At 43.3% G+C, this 18657-nt stretch overlaps 1 protein-coding gene and 1 pseudogene across 2 annotated transcripts; both read left to right on the top strand.

Annotated features, from left to right (window-relative positions):
- Positions 1-14044, top strand: part of LOC123253797 — a 73538-nt pseudogene extending 59494 nt beyond the window's left edge.
- Positions 14045-15539: 1495 nt separating this feature from the next.
- LOC123253541 (CCR4-NOT transcription complex subunit 7-like) lies at positions 15540-17128 on the top strand. 2 transcript variants are annotated; one of them, XM_044682716.1, is made up of 3 exons: positions 15540-16360; positions 16496-16645; positions 17059-17128. In XM_044682716.1, the coding sequence occupies exons 1-3, from the start codon at positions 15540-15542 to the stop codon at positions 17126-17128; spliced, it is 1041 nt and encodes a 346-aa protein (XP_044538651.1). The 2 variants fall into 2 exon arrangements, with proteins under 2 accessions (XP_044538651.1, XP_044538650.1); XM_044682715.1 differs by having other exon boundaries at positions 15540-16645.
- The last annotated feature ends 1529 nt before the right edge of the window (positions 17129-18657 follow it).

The following is an 18657-nucleotide window of genomic DNA, read 5'->3' as shown; positions in this document are numbered from 1 at the left end:
AAGAGACAGCCAGCAGGAACTGAACTCAGAAGCTCCCCTGATGGCTTAGGACAGGTTTTTTCTTTGCCTTTCTTTTGCCTCAAAATAAAAGAGAATGAACAAAATTTCACAGAAACCTCTCTGTCTCCCTTGCTTCTTCAGAGGCATATTGCTAGAGGGTATTCCTGACTCCAGGTGAAGTGTATGGGGCACTTTAAGGGACTTGCATTTCTGGTGTAAGGGCTTGTCAAACCCTTTTCAGGACATCTCATTCTTTGGTGTTTACCTTTCACCCAATTCTCACCTGTGGCTCCAAGAAACTGTAGCATTAGCAGAGACCATGTCCCAGTAAAACCATCTAGATAGACAGGTTAAACCAGGTTGGGAGTAACTGGCAAGTCTGAAACCCATGGTTACTTAAGGGGGTGTCTACCTCAAGCATGTGAATACTTCCCCTAGTGGAACGGGTAGATGAGAACAATGTGTTCCAATGGCCATGAAGGTGGCTGAAGCTGGCACTATAGAGTGCATAGAGCTTGGTCAGACATTAAGGATGCCAAGGTCATCCATTGCATCCTGTAGCATCGAAATGGTCCTGACTTTTGTCTTGCCACTGGACTTGGATAACTCTGGAAGAAAGAGTGAGGTTGGCATCTTTGGGCGACTGCCTCTCATAAATCCAATTCATGTTGCAGCAGTCAAGACATCACTTTGTGATGTTACTTGTCCTTTATGAAAATGAGGAATGAACAACAACTTCTAGAGGGAGCAGAAATAGGCGCATGTGAAACTTGGAAAGCATCAAGAAAGCTCCAAAGCTCACTGCTCCTTAGCCAAGAAGAGGGGCAGACGTCCAGGAAGAGAAGGAAATGCCTGAGCAGGAGTCTCAGACAAAAGCCATGCTGGGAGTAGTCCCCCAAAGGGATTGGAGGGGAAGATTTCCATATAGGTACAGGTGACTGAGGGAAAGAACAGTGAGAGAGAGGGGGGCCGTGTCCAGAGTAGATCTCTCCGTGGAACCTTTCTGGGGATTGCCATCTGGTTTTATCCCTCAAGAGAAGTTGTGTGGCTTCCCTTGGTTGTGTCCTGCTGGCAATATGATTGTGTGTGCTATGAGAACAGCAGGCTACAGTGGGGGAGTCTATCAGCTTTTGTCTGGCTGTAGGGAATGAGAAGGAACTGGGAATCTGGCCTGGGCTTAGATGAACAGGAAGTGTTTGCAGTCAGGACTGGACTCCATGTCCTTCCTCCTCTGAGAAATGGTCAGATGGATGGTTTCCTGCAGAGATTCCTTACCTTTTTGATGCCCATACCCCTTGGCTTCTCATGTCTCTTATTAATTCTAAAATGAAAGGGATTTCTACTTGCATAACCTCATTCTAACTAAAAGAAATAGATCAACTTTTCTTCTTCGAAAGGGGAAATGAAAACATTTATGGGAAATAAATTCAGATTTTCTGTGACATTTCAATAAGATAGTATGAATTCTGTGTATCTCTTTGACAGGCTCCTTCTTTTCTCTGAGTTTGGGAAACCTTGGTTGAGATGATCTCCAAGGGTCTATGAACTTCTAATTCTCCTTTCCTACTCTGCCCTACAGGGTTCTCTGGGGGAGGGGTCACTACATCATTCATTAAGGCAGGGTTGAGCTGTCAATGTCCTGGGACCAGCTCTTTAACTCCCGACCCCCACGTACCTGAACCACTTTCCTTGTAACCTCCTTGCCTAGCCTCATTGATCTCTGTGCCTTGGGTCCTGGAGAAAATGATGCTTAGATATGATTCCATGGAGAGGAGGGTCTTCCCTTTAGCAAACCCCACTTTCCCATCCCCGGTGCACTTCTTGAACAAGGTTTCCCCTCGATCCTCTACATCTAGACATATTTGAGCCTATTTATCTCTTGCTCTCCTCCCTGAAGTGACAGACAGCTGCCATGTCACAGACAGAACAGTGGGGTTGGAGTCAGAGGACTTGCTCTGGAATCCTGGCTCTGACTTTCTAAGGTTCTAGTAACCTGGGTGACCATGACAATTCACTGGACCGCTCTAGAGTTCCAGACTCCCCTCTGATATCCCCTCCAGGACTAGGTCCTAGGATGGATCCCCCTGGACAGGCTACCCTGATAGCACAGATGACACTTCTAGTCCTCTGAGGTGGGGTGGGGAGATGGGGAATTGGGAGTCTTTGAGTTCTGTCTCTGGTTGGGAGGAGGAAGGGGATCAGGCAGAAATCACCACACTCCCTCCACGAGATAGCTCCCCAAAAGGGAAGGGGCTGCCTCAGAGGAAAGGACTTAGTTCTCCAGCACTGGCTGGACGTCCACAAGTCCTAAATGTTGTACAGGGGAATGGCACTCAGACATAGGTGAGAAAGAGGCATCTGCTTTCCCTTCCAATTCTGAGGGCTTGTGACTGGAAGATTCCACAGGACTATAGCCCTGGCAGCTGAAGCTCCTCCTTGCCTCCCATCCCTTCAACTCCCTCCCCAACAGTACCACCAGCCTGGGCTGCCACTCACAGGGTATCACTCTTCTCTCCAGATTTCAAATCTTTCCCAGAGGTTGCTCCCAGGTGTTTTTCTCAATCAGTCAAGCAATGTTCCTTTCCCAGACACTCTCAATTGGACTCCTTCCCTCTTCCTGCTCCCTGCCCACCTCTGGTTCACACAGGAGCTCCTCTATGGGGATCTTTGCTAGGAAGGATTCAAGGTTCCTTGAAACCATCTTCCCATAGTACCAACATTAGCATAGGGAAACCAGTATGTATATACATATTGCTCTTGCCCCAGACAGACCAGGGGAAGCTGGAATCCCTTAGATTTTCAGTATCTTATTTTTTGGCCACACTGATATGGTGTGACTTGAGAGACACTCCGAACCTTTTCTACTTTGCCAACAAAAAAATGTAGTCCTCATGCAGCTGTACAGAGAGGCAGAACTTTCACCACTGAAAGAAGAAAGGATAGTGGTATGTGGCACCTTTACCAAAACTAACCATAAGTTAGGGTACAAAAATTGTATAGCTAAATTTAGTAAAACAGAGGCATTAAATGCATCATTTTCAGATTATAATGCGATAAAATTGTATACGACAAGGAACCATGGAAACAAAAAGTAAACACCAATTGGAGACTAAACATCTTAAAGAATGAGTGGAATAAAAAACAAATTATTGAAACAGTAGCTTCCTTCAAGAGAATGTAATAATGAGACAGCATAGCAAAATATATGGGATACAGAAAAAAGCTGTCATTAAAGGACAATTTATCTCTCTAAACTCTTATATTGATAAAATAGAAAAAGAAATGAATAGTGAATTGAAAATGAAATAAAAAACTAGAAAAAGAAAAAACTAAAATTTCCCAACTAAACACCAACTTAGAAATCCTAAAAATTAAAGTTGAGATAAAAAACTGAATGTAAGAAAATCATTGAATTAATAAAAAAAATCTGAGTTAGTTTTATGAAAAATCAACAAAATTGATAAACCATTGGTTAATCTGATAAAAAAGAGAAGAAAATTAAATCACTGGCATTAAAGATGAAGAGTGACTATAACATCAATGAAGATGTAATCAAATCAATTATTAGGAGTTATTTTGCTCAATTATATGAAAATGAATTTAACAATGAAAGGTAAAAAGAATACTTACAAAAATAAGCTGCCTAGATTATCTGAGCAATAAATAGAATTACTCAAATAAATCTATTTTAGAAAAAGAAATTGAAGAAGTCATAAATGGATTTCCTTAGACCAGGATTTACAAGAAAATTCTATCAAACATTTAAGAATCAACTTATTCTAAGAGTAAATAAATTACCTAAAATAACAGATAAAGAAGGGGTTTTGCTATATTTCTTTTATGAAAGAAATACAGTATTGTTGCCTGCCTAAACCAGAAGAGCAAGAACAGGGGGAAAAATTATAGATCAATCTTATTAATGAATGTGGATGCAAAAATCCTAATCAAAATGTTAGCTAGGATCCTACAATAATATGTCACAAAGATAAAACATTGTGACCAAACACGATTTATACCAGGAATGCAGGGATGATTTAATATTAGAAAAGCTATCATCATAATTGATAATATCAATAACAAAATTAAGAAAGACCATGTGATTATGTCAATAGATGCAGAAAAATCCAGTGACAAAATACAACATTCCTTCCTATTAGAGCAGTGGCAAACATAGGCATTAATGTATGTTTTTCTCAAAATGAAATGAAATATCTACCTAAAGCCATCAGCAATTATTATCTGTAATGGGGAAAATCTAGAAGCCTTCCCAATAAGATCAGGAGTGAAACAAGTTTGCCCATTACCACCAATATTATTTAATATAATATTAGAAATGCAAGCAATTGTAATAAAAAAGCAATTAAAGAAATCAGAATGGGCAAAGAGATAATAAAGCTATCTGTTTGCAAATGACATGGCGGTACATGGGGAAAATCCTAGTGATTTAGCTAAAAAGTTAGTTGAAACTATCGATAATTTTAGTAAAGTCGCAGGATATAAAACAAATCCACATTAATCATCAGAATTTTTATATATTAGTGACAGAGTCCTGCAAAAAGAAATAAAAGGAGATACTCTATTTAAAATATCCACAGATAGAATAAAATACCTGGGAGTGTACCTGCCAAAACAAACGCAGGAACTACATGAACATAATTATAAAACATTTTTTACACAAATGAAGTCAGATCTAAATAACTGGAGAAATATTGTTCATGGATGGGCAGAGCCAATATAAATAAAAAGACAATCCTACCTAAATCAATTTACTTATTTAATGCAATCCCAATAAAATTACCCAAAATTATCTTACTGATTTAGAAAAAAGAATAACAAAAAGATTCATTTGGAAGAATAAAAGATCAAGAATAGCAATATAATTAATAAAAATTCATAAAGGAAAGAGGTCTAGCAGTATCAGATTTTAAATTTTATTATAAAGCATCAAATATCAAAATTATATAGTACTGAAGATGGCGGCACAGTAAAAAGCAGCTGCTTGACTTCTCCTAACCCATGCATATAGGACTCCTCAAGAAGACATAAAAACAAATCCAGAGGAAAGAAGGGACCGCACAACAGGGGGCAGCATCGGAGGTACGTGGAAACGGGGCACTTCCATGCTATAAAGGGGTGAAACAACTCCCACGAACACACCCCACACCACCTACAGCGCCAAAGCCAGTGCACGGGAGTTGGAGCAGGTTAGGGGTACCCATTGGGTCATTGGCAGCTCACCAGGGCTTGTTCCTGGGAGCAGCGAGACTTGGGACCCCCCTGGGAGGCTGAGGAACTCGCGGACTCTGAGCGCAGACCCTGAGCCCAGACCCTGAGCCCAGGCGCAGGCGAAGGGGCTGACACAGGCGCGGGCTGAGGCACGGATTAAAGCGTGGACTGGGGTGCCAACAAAGGGGCTGATTCTGAATGCAGGAGCAGACCTTGAGTGGGGACCCAGTGCAGAGAGGTGCTTGACTGCGGAAGCAGCTCCCTGAGACTGTTAAAGGAGCTTCAGGCAGAAGAACGAGAAAGGAAACCACCAGGAGGCTTGTCCCAGAACAACTAGACATGAGATCTCAGGAATCTCTAAAGAGCCACAAACAGATCCTGGGCGCGAGCATAAAGCTGAGAAGGGAACTCGGCTTACAATGGCAAGCCATCAGGAAAACCAGAAGAGAAAGATGAAGAAGAAAAAACCTTTAACACTTGACAACTTTTACACAGAAAAAATCCAGACAACAGAGGAAACAGTAGAGGAGAACAAACAATCCAAACCTTCCCAAAACAATGAAAATGGGTCACAAGGTCTTGAAGAGTTCAGATCTGAGATCATGAGAAAGATGGAAGAGATCTGGCAAGAAAAATAACAGTTTAAAAGGCAGGATTTCACAATTGGAAAGTGAGGCAAGTAAATCAAAGACCAGAAATGACCAGATTGAAAAGGAAAACCAAAAGATTGTAGCTGAAAACCAGTCTCTAGAGGCTAGAATTGGGCAATTAGAAAAAGATGCCCCCAAATCAAAAGAATTAATAAGCAAATTGGAGACCAAAATCAAACAGCTGGAAAACAGGTCAGACCAAAATGAAAAGGAAAATCAAAAGCTTATAGCAGAACACCAGTCTCTAAAGACAAGAATTGGGCAAGTAGAAGCCAATGATCTATCAAGACAGCAAGAACAAATAAAACAAAGTCAAAAGACAGATAAAATAGAAGAAAACATGAAATATCTCAATGAGAAACTGATAGATCAAGAAAACCGGTCTAGAAGACACAATCTGAAAATCATTGGTCTTCCTGAAAAACCAGAAATTAATAGAAATTTGGACTCCATACTAAAAGAAATTATTCAGCAAAATTGCCCTCAATTTCTACAACAAGAGGGCAATATAGACATTGAAAGGATCCATAGATCACCCTCTACACTAGATAATGAAAAGACAACCCCCAGGAATATAATAGCCAAATTCAAGAGCTTCCAACTAAAAGAAAAATTTTTACAAGAAGCCAGAAAGAGACAATTCAAATATCAAGGAGCACCAATCAGGATCACACAGGATCTGGCAGCCTCCACACTAAAAGACCGCAAGTCTTGGAATATCATATTCAGAAAGGCAAGAGAACTGGGTTTACAACCAAGGATCACGTACCCATCAAAAATGACTATATTCTTCCAGGGGAAAGTTTGGGTATTCAACAAGATAGAAAATTTCCAAGCATTTGCACAGAAAAGACCAGGACTAAATGGAAAGTTCGATATCCAAACACAAAAATTAAGAGAAACATGAAAAGGTAAATAAGAAACAGAAGGGAAAGTAAGAAAACTCATATTTTTTAAATTTGCCTCTTTAAGGGCTTCAATAAGATCTAATTATTGGTACTCCTATGTGGGGAAATGTTATGTATAATTCTCTGTAGTGAACTCTGTTCACCATTATAGCATTCACTATTATAATAATTAGAAGAATTATTCATAGGGAGAGGTTGGAATACTAAATGGTCTAAGATAAAATGGGTGGGAAGGAACGAGGGGGATGAATAGTAGAGGACACCAAGAGAATCTTGAAGGAATAAGAAAAATAGGATATTCTATTACACACAAAGAGGGCATGGGAAGGAGAAGGGATGAATACTATTATAAGAAGGAGAGGAAGAGAGCATTAAGAGGTAATATTTACACCTTGCTCTCAGTGTAATTAACCCTGAGAGGGAAGAATAGTTATATCCATTGGGATATAAATCTCTATCTAACCCTACTGAGAAAGTCAGAAGGGATAAAACAAGGGGAGCAGGGAGTGGGGAGGTCAAAAAAGGGACGGGAGAAGAAGGGGGAGGGAATTCATTAGGCCCTTAAAAATAAAAAGAGGGGAATAATAAGGGAGGGGGGTAGAAAGGGAAGTTAATCAAGGGAGGGGATAAGGGATACAGGCTTAAAGCAAACCACTGGGTTTAAAAGGAAATAGTTTTAGAAGAAGGGGTAGGAATAGGGGAGGATACGAAAATGTCAGCAAATGTACAACTGATGATTATAACTCTGAATGTGAATGGGATGAACTCGCTCATAAAACAGAAGCAAATAGCAGAGTGGATTAGAAACCAAAATCCTACCATATGTTGTCTACAAGAAACACATATGAGGCGGGTGGACATACACAAGTTTAAGGTTCAGGGCTTGAGCAAAATCTTTTGGGCATCAAATGAGAAAAAGAAGGTAGGAATGGCTATTGTGATTTCTGACAAAGCCAAAGTAAAAATAGATATGATTTAAAAAGACAGGAAAGGTCATTACATCCTGATTAGAGGCAGTATAAACAATGAGGAAATAACACTGCTGAATATATATGCGCCAAGTGGTACAGCATCCAAATTCACAAAGGAGAAACTGGCAGAGGTCAAGAAGGAAATAGATAGTAAAACCATAATAGTGGGAGATCTAAATATTCCTCTTTCAGATCTAGATAAATCAAACCAAAAAATAAATAAGAAAGAGGTAAGAGAGGTGAATGAAGTCCTAGAAAAATTAGATTTAATTGATATGTGGAGAAAAATAAATGGGGACAAAAAGGAATACACCTTCTTTTCAGCTGCACATGGTACATTCACAAAGATTGACCATGTAATAGGGCAAAGAAACATTGCAAACAAATGCAAAGGAGCAGAAATAATAAATGTAACTTTCTCTGATCATAATGCAATAAAAATAATAATTAGTAAGGGCACCTGGACAGGCAAATCAAAAACTAATTGGAAATTAAATAATATGATTCTCCAAAACCAGCTAGTCAAAGAAGAAATCAAAGAAACAATCAACAATTTCATTGAAGAGAATGACAATGATGAGACATCCTACCAAACTCTGTGGGATGCAGCCAAGGTACTACTCAGGGGAAAGTTTATATCCTTGAGTGCATATATTAACAAACTAGGGAGGGCAGAGATTAATGAACTGGGCATGCAACTTAAAAAATTAGAAAGAGAGCAAATTAAAAATCCCCAGATGAAAACTAAATTAGAAATACTACAAATCAAGGGAGAAATTAATAAAATCGAAAGTAAAAGAACTATTGAATTAATAAATAAGACTAGAAGCTGGTATTTTGAAAAAACAGATAAAATAGACAAAGTACTGGTCAATCTAATAAAAAAAAAGGAAAGAAGAGAACCAAATTGACAGTATCAAAGATGAAAAGGGAGACCTCACCTCTAATGAAGGGGAAATTAAGGCAATCATTAAAAACTATTTCACCCAATTATATGGCAATAAATATAGCAATCTAAGAGATATGGACGAATATTTACAAAAATATAAATTGCCTAGATTAACAGCAGAAGAAATAGAATACCTAAATAATCCCATATCAGAAAAAGAAATTGAACAAGCCATCAAAGAACTCCCTAAGAAAAAATCACCAGGACCTGATGGATTCACAAGTGAATTCTATCAGACATTCAAAGAGCAGCTAATCCCAATACTATACAAATTATTTGATATGATAAGCAAAGAGGGAGCTAACATAATAAAAATGACCATTCTACCCAAATTAATTTACCTATTTAGTGCCATACCTATCAAACTACCAAAAAACTTTTTCACTGAATTAGGAAAAACTATAACAAAGTTCATTTGGAATAACAAAAGATCAAGAATATCAAGGGAAATAATGAAAAAAAATGTGAAGGAAGGGGGCCTAGCAGTACCAGATAGTAAACTATACTCTAAAGCAGCAGTCATCAAAACAATATGGTACTGGCTAAGAGACAGAGAGGAGGATCAATGGAATAGACTTGGGATAAGTGACGTCTGCAAGACAGTATATGATAAACCCAAAGAGCCCAATTTTTGGGACAAAAATCCACTATTTGACAAAAACTGTTGGGAAATTTGGAAAACAATATGGGAGAGATTAGGTTTAGATCAACATCTCACACCCTACACCAAGGTAAATTCAGAGTGGGTGAATGACTTGAATATAAAGAAGGAAACTATAAATAAGTTAAGTGAACACAGAATAGTATACTTGTCAGATCTCTGGGAAAGGAAAGATTTTAAAACCAAGCAAGAGTTAGAGAAAATTACAAAATGTAAATTAAATGGTTTTGATTATATTAAACTAAAAAGCTTTTGTACAAACCAAAACAATGTAGCCAAGATCAGAAGGGAAACAACAAACAGGGAAAAATATTTATAACAAAAAACTCTGACAAGGGTCTAATTACTTAAATCAATTGTATAAAAAAATCAAGCCATTCCCCAATTGGTAAATGGGCAAGAGACATGAATAGGCAATTTTCAGGTAAAGAAATCAAAAGTTTCAATAAGCACATGAGAAAGTGTTCTAAATCTCTAATAATTAGAGAAATGCAAATCAAAACAATTCTGAGGTATCACCTCACACCTAGCAGAATGGCTAAAATGAAAGAAGGGGAGAGTAATGAATGTTGGAGGGGATGTGGCAAAATTGGGACATTAATGGTGGAGCTGTGAACTGATCCAACCATTCTGGATGGCAATTTGGAACTATGCTCAAAGGGCTATAAAAGAATGCCTACCCTTTGATCCAGCCATACCATTGTTGGGATTGTACCCCAAAGAGATCATAGATAAACTGACTTGTACGAAAATATTTATAGCCGCGCTTTTTGTGGTGGCAAAAAACTGGAAAATGAGGATATGTCCTTCAATTGGGGAATGGCTGAACAAATTGTGGTATATGCTGGTGATGGAATACTATTGTGCTCATAGGAATAATAAACTGGAGGAAATCCATGCGAACTGGAAAGACCTCCAGGAATTGATGCAGAGTGAAAGGAGCAGAGCCAGAAGAACACTGTATACAGAGACTGATATACTGTGGTAAAATAGAATGTAATGGACTTCTGTACTAGCAGCAGTGCAATGACCTGAGACAATTCTGAGGGATTTATGGAAAAGAACGCTACCCACATTCAGAGGAAGAACAGCAGGAGAGGAAACACAGAGGAAAATCAACTGGGTTGATGAGGACATGATTGGGGATCGAAAGTACCACACCAATGCAACTACCAACAATTTGGAAATAGGTCTTGATTTTAACACACGTTAAAACCAGTGGAAATGCATATTGGCCAGTGGAGGGGGGAGGTCGGGGGTTGAAGGGGAAAGTAAGAGCATAAACCATGTAACCATGTTAACTTTTCTAAAATATAAATATTAGTAAAGGTTTAAAATTAGAAAACTAAAAAAAAATTATATAGTACTGGCTGAGAAATAGAAAGGTGGAACAGAGGAGACATGCAATAAACAGGATAAAAGATCTTGTATTTGACAAAAGCGTGGATCCAGATTTTGGTGATAAGAAATCACTCTTTGGTAAAAATTGCTAAGATGACTTCCTAAAGAAGTCTCTTGAGCTGGAGGCCTTGAAGGTAAATACTAAGAGGTAGAGATAAGGAAAGAGAACATTCTAGATGCCAAATTATAGATGGACTTAAAGGACAAGGTCAGGTGTAGCTTAACCCACTGACTTTTACAGAAGAGGAATATGGGCCCCAGAGAAGGCAGTAACTTTTCTATGTCACCAGGTAGTAAATAGCCCAGACATAATTTGAACTCAGGTCCTTTGGCTCCAAGTCTAGCCCTCTTTCCACTGCCCCATGGAAGGAAAATCAGTTAGGATTACAGGGAGACAATATTAGAGGCCAGAAAGGATAATGACCTGATGTAAATGGTAACAACCCTGGGGTAGAAAGGAGGGGCCAGATTGTAGAGATGTTAAGGATAATGAAGTAGCAGGATTTGATAAGGGATTGGATGTGGAGGTGATAGAGAAGAGGCAACCAGGTTACAGAAAGGATAGACTTCTGAGTAGAATCAGGAAATCCAAATCTCTGAGTCCAAATCCTGCCTTTGATACTTGGCAGCTATGAGCTCCCGGGAAAGGCACTTCTTTGTGCCTCAGGTTCCTCATTTGTAAAATGAAGTTGTTGTACGGGATGACCTCTAAGATGTCAAGCAATGCTTTACCTTGATCATGCCTGGAATCACTCTCCCAACTTGTTCTGCTGTTTCTCCTTCCCTGCTGCCTTGTCTCTTAGAAAAATCTCAGCCCTATACTTTGCTTTCTCTCCCCTACCTTATGACTCCAATGTTGTATACCTGGGTGCTTGGCATGAAGGAAATATATTCTTGTGGGACAAGCTAGTTCAGAAAAAGTTCCTGGAGGGAGGGAGGCCCGGATTCTGGGTCATCTTACCTGGAGAGATAGAAGGCAGAAACCATCCATGGGGACTTTGTTTTCCTCTTATTTCATCTCCAGGAATGTTGTCGATGCCAGAGTGGAGATGCCAAGATCCGAGTGGGGGATTCCCTGTCTTCACAGGGAGCTCTCGAATCTACTCCCTGGACAAACCTCTCCCTGTTCTTCTCATCAGGGTCTGTAAGGGGAAAAAACCAAATCCAGCCAAAATGCAGTATACATTTATAACAATACAAATTATTATTCTGTTATCAATTTTCTCCTATGCTGAAGCCTGGAGAAGACAATACAATACATATGGACAACTAAAGCTGAGAATAAATGGGACAAATAAAGACCAAACTTCAAACCAGAAGATGCTTGAACTGAGCAATATTGCAGCCAATACTGCTAAATTTCCAAACAAGGAAATAGGTGCAAGATGAATGGCGAGTTTCTAGGGGCTTGGGATTCTCAGTTTATGAGGCAGGAGCTGAGAGGGGAAACAGGTCCAGGAGGTAGAGCCTGGCCCTGCAGGCTGATGGAGGATGGTGGGAGGGAGAACAGGGCCTGAGCTGGGGGCTTGAGGCATGGTATGACTCCTTTGCAAGGTCCCAAAGGCAATGAATGGGAACTGAGCCTCAGCATTGAGCCTGAAGGCAGTTCTGGGGGGACTCAGGTAGCCACTTGGGGATGGGGCATGTGAGAGCAACATCAAGAATGCTCCCTGGCACCAATATTTCCTCTGTGGTAGGAATATAGGTGGCAGAGGCCCTGGAAAGAGCTGGCTCCATGCACTTCAACCTTTATAAACAACAACCTGATGAGGCAACTACAACACCCACTTTGCAGATGAGGAGACTGAGGTTCAGAAAGGTGAAGGGGTTTGAACCTGCTCACACAGCTAGGAAGTGTCAGGGATGGGATCTGAAGCCAAGATTTTCTAACCCCAAAGTCCAGCACTCTAGGTATTAACAAAAGAATTAGGGAGAGCAGGAAGGCAGCACAGTGGGCAGCATGCCAGGCCTGGAATTGAGAGGTTGCAGGCTTCTCACTTCCTAACTGAGTGACCCTGCACAAGTCACTTAACCCCAATGCCCAGCCCTTGCCACTTCTCTCTCTTGGAATTGATTCTAAGACAGAAGGTAATGGGTAGCAAAAAGAATTAGAGAACTGAGAGTTGGAAGGGTGCCCAGTGGCTATCTAGTCCAATACACACCCAAAAAGAACCCCCTCACATAACACCCTTGACAAGGGATCATCCATCCTCTGACAGAAAGGGGAACTCACCACCTCCATGGCAGCCCATGTCACTTGGGAACAGCTCCCATTGCTAGGACATATTCCTGAGACTTGGCCTAAATCAGACATTTGGCATTGTGCCCCCTCATTGTCCTCTCCCTCTTCCAGCCCTCCTCATCCCTTCCTCCATAATAGCTTCATTTGTATCATGCCTGAAAGGTTACAAATGTTTGACCTACACACTCTCACCCAAGCCTCAGGGTGCAGCCCTGGGTCCCGTGGGCATGATGCCCAGCATGGCCTTGGCACCAGTATGGGACCCCATGACCAGTGGGCCTTGGGCAGAGTGTCTGCAGGCAGGCTGGCTCCTGGGATTGGGGCTAGAGAGTGGATGGGGAGCCTTGGATGGTCACGACCATGGGGAGGCCAGGTTCCCAGCACAGCCCTCGGCTCAGCCCCTGTGGCAGGTGTCCTGGTGGCAGAAAGGCCAGTGGCTCCCTGAGGAAACCCACAGTGATGGGATATCCCTATCAAGGATGATAATTGTCACAATGGAGCCTCTAGTTGGAAGGTTTAACCTCCTCAGAGGGTTTTCCTATCCATNGGGGGGGGAATGGATAGGAGAAGGGACTGGAGGGCCTTTCAAAGGGGTCAGTTGGGCTGTGGTGAGAGCTCAGAGGAGGGGGAAATAAGGCCCCATCCCAGAACTCTAGAATTTAGAGGGGGCTGCTTGTTGTGTAGCTGAGCCCTAGAAACCAAGTTTGTACCCATCAACTGGGGCATAGCTGAAAAGCCACAGTGGGGCTCTGTGAATATATTGCTAATCTTAGCATTCAGATTATCAGAGAGATCTGGTAGCTCCTGGATGTCCCCCTTCTCTCCACCTGGGCCGCAGAGTCTGTGCATTGGGGATTATCTGATGTCTTGCTTCTGTTTCTCAGCTCTTATTGCTTAGAGGTTCACAGCCTGTGCACACCCTCCTTGGGCTTCTTTCTCCATTGCCCTCTCAGTGTTAGGAGATTTTAATTCTTTGGAGCCCCCAGAGTCCCCCACAAGGCACAGCCCTACCACAGCAGCAGCCAAAGAAGGTTAGGGGGTGGGGCTTTGTTTCTGGCAAGAGCATTTAGGTGAGGGCAAGGGAAAGGCTCCCTGACATCACTGAGCTGGGATGTGACAGGCTAATGTCAGCCAAAATGCCCCAAAGAGGGCAGAATGAGATTCAGTTCCATGACTGGGACTGTCCCCATGGATTTAGGGAAGAAACCTTGTCAGGCTGGAAAGGGGGAGTTATTTGTTACGCTTTAACTGACAGGGAATAAGGCACATTAGCTGGTCTCCCCTTAGAATATGAGTTCCTTGAGAGCAGAGACTGAGTTACTCCTGCAAACCCCTCTCCCCACCCAGTGCTCAGCACAGGGATGCTGCACATAGTGCTTCACTCACTCACTCACTCATTCATTTGATCATTCATTCATTCATTCAGTCACTGTCTCAGGTCAAGTCCAGGCATTCCTGGGCTAACTGGTAATAAGGCAGTCCTTCCTTAGGTCTCATGTATGGAAATGAAAAAGGGATCCTAAAACAGTTTTGGCATTTCCCAAAGGCAATCCCTCTTTCCCTCCCACTGTATCTCTGCTTCTTTCCCTTCTTCCTTCTCCCCTTTTGCAATTCTGGGCTTAGCTGATTGCTGGTTGGGAACATCAGTCACTCAATCCTTCCATTCCTCCCTCCCTCCGTCAGTGCATCTATGCATTGATCCATCCACGCCATTCATGGGGCCCCGGTGCCAGGCAGGGGTGGAGGGGAAACAGGACTGGGGGTGCTAGGGACTGGGGATGGCAAAGCGGGAAGAGGGACGCGGTGACGCGTGCGCTAGTGCAGGCAGTCAAGCAACAGCAGGGCTGAAGAATGGAGCAGCCCCCTCCCCCCGGGGAGGAGCTGACGTTGTCTGGGGTCTCCTAGAAACACTCACGCATGTCTCCCGTAATATAATATAATAATAACCATCACCACCAGCATCATCTCGATACAGAGGCAGGCTGACGTCACCGCGTAGCGCCCTCCCGGGGTTTGGTCTTGGGAGAGGGGAGGGGCAGCGCCACGCGGCTCCCGCGTCCCCTTCCTTCCTCAGGTCCCCAGCAGGCCGGTGGGTGGAAGGAATGTCAGAACAGGAGAGGGACAGAGAGAAGGTGGGGGCCCAGCCACACAAGGCCTTCTCAATGGTAAGGAGGAGGTGGCTGCTGGGTGGCAGTGGAGGAGGAGGTGGCGGAGGCAGAGGAGCCGGCAGAGGCGGAGGAGAAGCAGCCGGACCTGGAGTAAGTGGAGGCAGCAGCAGCAGCAGCACAAGCAGTGGCAGCAGCGCTAGCGGTGGCAGCACTAGTGGCCCTGGTGGTGCAGGTACAAAAGTAAAGGGGGAAGAGAAAGGGACTTTGGGAGGACAATCCCTGGTCCGCTGGGGGAGAAGCTGCTGCCTGTTACAGGCGCCGCACGCCCCCACCTTGCCGCCGCACGCCCCCACGCTGCGGCCACACGCCCCCACGCTGCCGCCCCCATCGCCCCGGCAGCACGCCCTCCCGCCTGTGCCCATCATGCCAGCAGCCCATGCCGAGCAAAGCCCGCGGATCCGGGAAGTTTGGGCTTGCAACCTGGACGAGGAGATGAAGAAAATGCGCCCCGTTATCCAGCAGTACAATTACGTGGCTATGGACACGGAGTTTCCAGGCGTGGTGGCCAGACCCGTGGGGGAATTCCGAAGCTATGCCGACTACCAGTACCAGCTCCTGAGGTGCAATGTGGACTGGCTGAAGATCATCCAGCTGGGGCTGACGTTTATGAATGAGCAAGGAGAATGCCCTCCGGGAACCTCCACGTGGCAGTTTAATTTTAAGTTCAATTTGAAGGAGGACATGTACGCCCAGGACTCCATCAAGCTCCTCACCATGTCCGGCATCCAGTTCAAGAAGCACGAGGAGGAGGGCATCGAGGCACAGTACTTCGCAGAGCTCCTCATGACCTCCGGTGTGGTCCTGTGCGAGGGGGTCAAGTGGCTGTCCTTTCACAGTGGCTACGACTTTGGCTACTTCATCAAGATCCTCACCAACTCGCCCCTGCCAGAAGAAGCCCGCGACTTCTTCGAGATCCTGAAACTCTTCTTCCCCGTCATCTACGACATCAAGTACCTCATGAAGAGCTGCAGAAACCTCAGGGGTGGACTGCAGGAAGTGGCCACTCAACTGGAGCTGGAGAGAATTGGCGCCCAGCACCAAGCGGGGTCTGACTCCCTCCTCACGGGGATGACCTTCTTCAAAATGCGAGAAATGTTCTTTGAAGACTACATTGATGATGCCAAGTATTCTGGTTACCTGTACGGCCTCGGTTCTGGAGCCACCCATGCCTACAGCAAGGCTTGGCGGAGGTCCCATAACATTGTCCAGAATAGGGCCCAGAACAGCACTCAGAACAGCTACCCTAATGCTGTCCAGAGCAGCTTCCAGAATGCTGTCCAGAGCAACTTCCCAAACAGCTACCTGAGCAGCTACCAAAGCAGCTTCCAGAACTACCACAACAGTTTCCAGAACGGCTACCAAAACAGCTTTCCGAACAGCATCCCAGATATCCAGAACATTCAGTATGTTCAGTATGTCCAGTATGGCAGAGAACCAGTATGGGGAGGAGATCAGCCAGCATTCATGAGGTAAAATAGAAAAGAGGACCTTATTTTTCTTTTCTTGTCTAAACACATGCTTTCATTCAGGTTTTTGCCTCTACTTAAATCTGTGGGTCAATGTAGGGGCTTTTTTCTTCTTCTTTTAACCCTGCCTTCTCAACCTGTTTTCTCTTTTGTCTTTCAGTACTAATTATAACCATTCCTTCCTACCACAGATCCTGATAAGTAGAAGAGTTTTCAGGTTGAATTTTGCAGTGTATTAATTAATCCACCTGTTAGCAAGTATGTGTGGCCGAAGGGAAAAATCCATATCATACTCAATCTTTTGGTAAATATACCTAGTTGGTCTTAGTTTGGCCCCCTCCTTCTTCTCTTCCCATTCTCAGATGAACAAGCACTGAGTGGAACTTAATGCCTTCTTTTGTTCTTGTCACTTTCAGCATGCCAGAGATGCTAGAGATGCCTCCCTTTGAGGTTGAGGACCATCAGTTCTACACCTATGGCGAGTGAGCCCGCCAACATCCTGCTTTAGGAGAAGGTTGAGGTTTCCCTGATGTTTGCCTGAAAGTTGATCATCCGCCAGCTTACACAGCGTTCCCTTGTTTTGAACCCGTGGAGCAGAGTACGTTTGTTCATTGTGCTGCAAACTGTTGTCTCAGCTAAGCTAACCCAAGAAGGAAAAGAAGACCTTAGTGACTGCTTTTCCTGGTGTTTCATCTTCTCAGCACCTCTAGTATTTCTTGGTTTTGAATTGGTATATGTATTAGATCTGTGACTGACTAAATGTTTCAATCCAGCTTTACACCCTTCAGCAAAGTTCCCTGTGACTGGCTTTTCATGATCTGTCAGGGAGCTGGCATCCAAGGAGTCATCCTGAAGTTCTGGTGATGGCATCTTTCCTTTTATCTCCTTTCTGCCATTTCGTTCTACCAACATTTCTTCTTTCTCCTAACCCTCCCCGGCCCCAGCCCTCTCCCTCTTAAACCAATTTCATTATAGAAAGTCCAAAGAGAACAATGTCACCTTAGGTATATTTTATGCCCCATTAAATTAGAAGAAATAAGACTGTGCTTTTGTAGTTGCTAGAAAGACAAAAGTAATTCTGAGGCTTGTTGTAAAACAACAGAAAGTCCCCCAAATTCACTTGAATGGTATTAGTCATCTGAGGACTATAATGATTATTTATTTTTGTGTGTATATTTTTGCCACATATTTTTTACCTATTGACAGAAATAACTGTGAATGCTTTAGCCAAGCAGAGTATATGTGACCAGGCCAGAGCACGTGAAGGAAGAATCTGGTCATATGGTAATGCAATCCTAGTCAGAAATGACACGTACGTTATCTGCACTTCAATCGGTAATATCCCTTTGCCAGATGCACTTGTTACCCTCATCCTTTAATATTCTTTTCTCATGAAGTTTGCCAGAGAGTTGACTTGGTGGGAAATGTGGATTGGGAGAAGCTCAGGGGAGGAAAAGTCTTTTTGGAGTGTGTGTGTGTGTGTGTGTGGGGAAGTGGCCTTGAGGAACAAGGAGTACTCCAATTCCTCCACCTTGAGGAAGGCCTGGGGTGGGAGGTGGCTGGTGGCTGGGGGTTGGAGAGGCTGGGAAATGAGTGAAAGTCCAACCACAGGCAGGTCTTGGTGAGGGCAAGAGGAAGGAAGGGGTGGGACATGAGAAGGTGGTATCACTTACCACCCAATACGTATGGTGCCATGAACACAGCAGGCATCTGATGAGTGTGTGATTCTTTGAGTGTCTGGCTTCCTTCAAGGCTCAGGCCAAGGGGACACCTTCTGCAGGAGGCCTTCCCCAGCTCCCTCAGCTGCTAGTGCCTTCCCCTCGCATATTGCCTTCCACCTACTCTGTCTATATTGTGTGTGTGTGCGCACGTGCGTGTGTATGTACAGAGCTCTTTAAGAGTTGTCTCCCCTACTAGAGTGTGAGCTCCTTGAGAGCCCAGATAGTGTTGTTTTTTTTGGCCTTTCATTGTACCCCCCACCCCAGCGCTTAGCACAGTGTTTGGCATACAGTAAG

The sequence above is a fragment of the Gracilinanus agilis genome, chromosome X, assembly GCF_016433145.1.
Source record: "Gracilinanus agilis isolate LMUSP501 chromosome X, AgileGrace, whole genome shotgun sequence".
Taxonomy (NCBI): Eukaryota; Metazoa; Chordata; class Mammalia; order Didelphimorphia; family Didelphidae; genus Gracilinanus; species Gracilinanus agilis.
Note: the sequence above shows the minus strand (reverse complement) of the source record. Positions and strands in the feature narration are given on the sequence as shown.

Coding starts and splice junctions, on each gene's coding strand:
- LOC123253541 (XM_044682715.1), top strand. CDS start 15,540: ATGCCAGCAGCCCATGCCGAGCAAAGCCCGCGGATCCGGGAAGTTTGG. Junction 16,646..17,058: donor GATCAGCCAGCATTCATGAG/GTAAAATAGAAA, acceptor TGTCACTTTCAG/CATGCCAGAGATGCTAGAGA.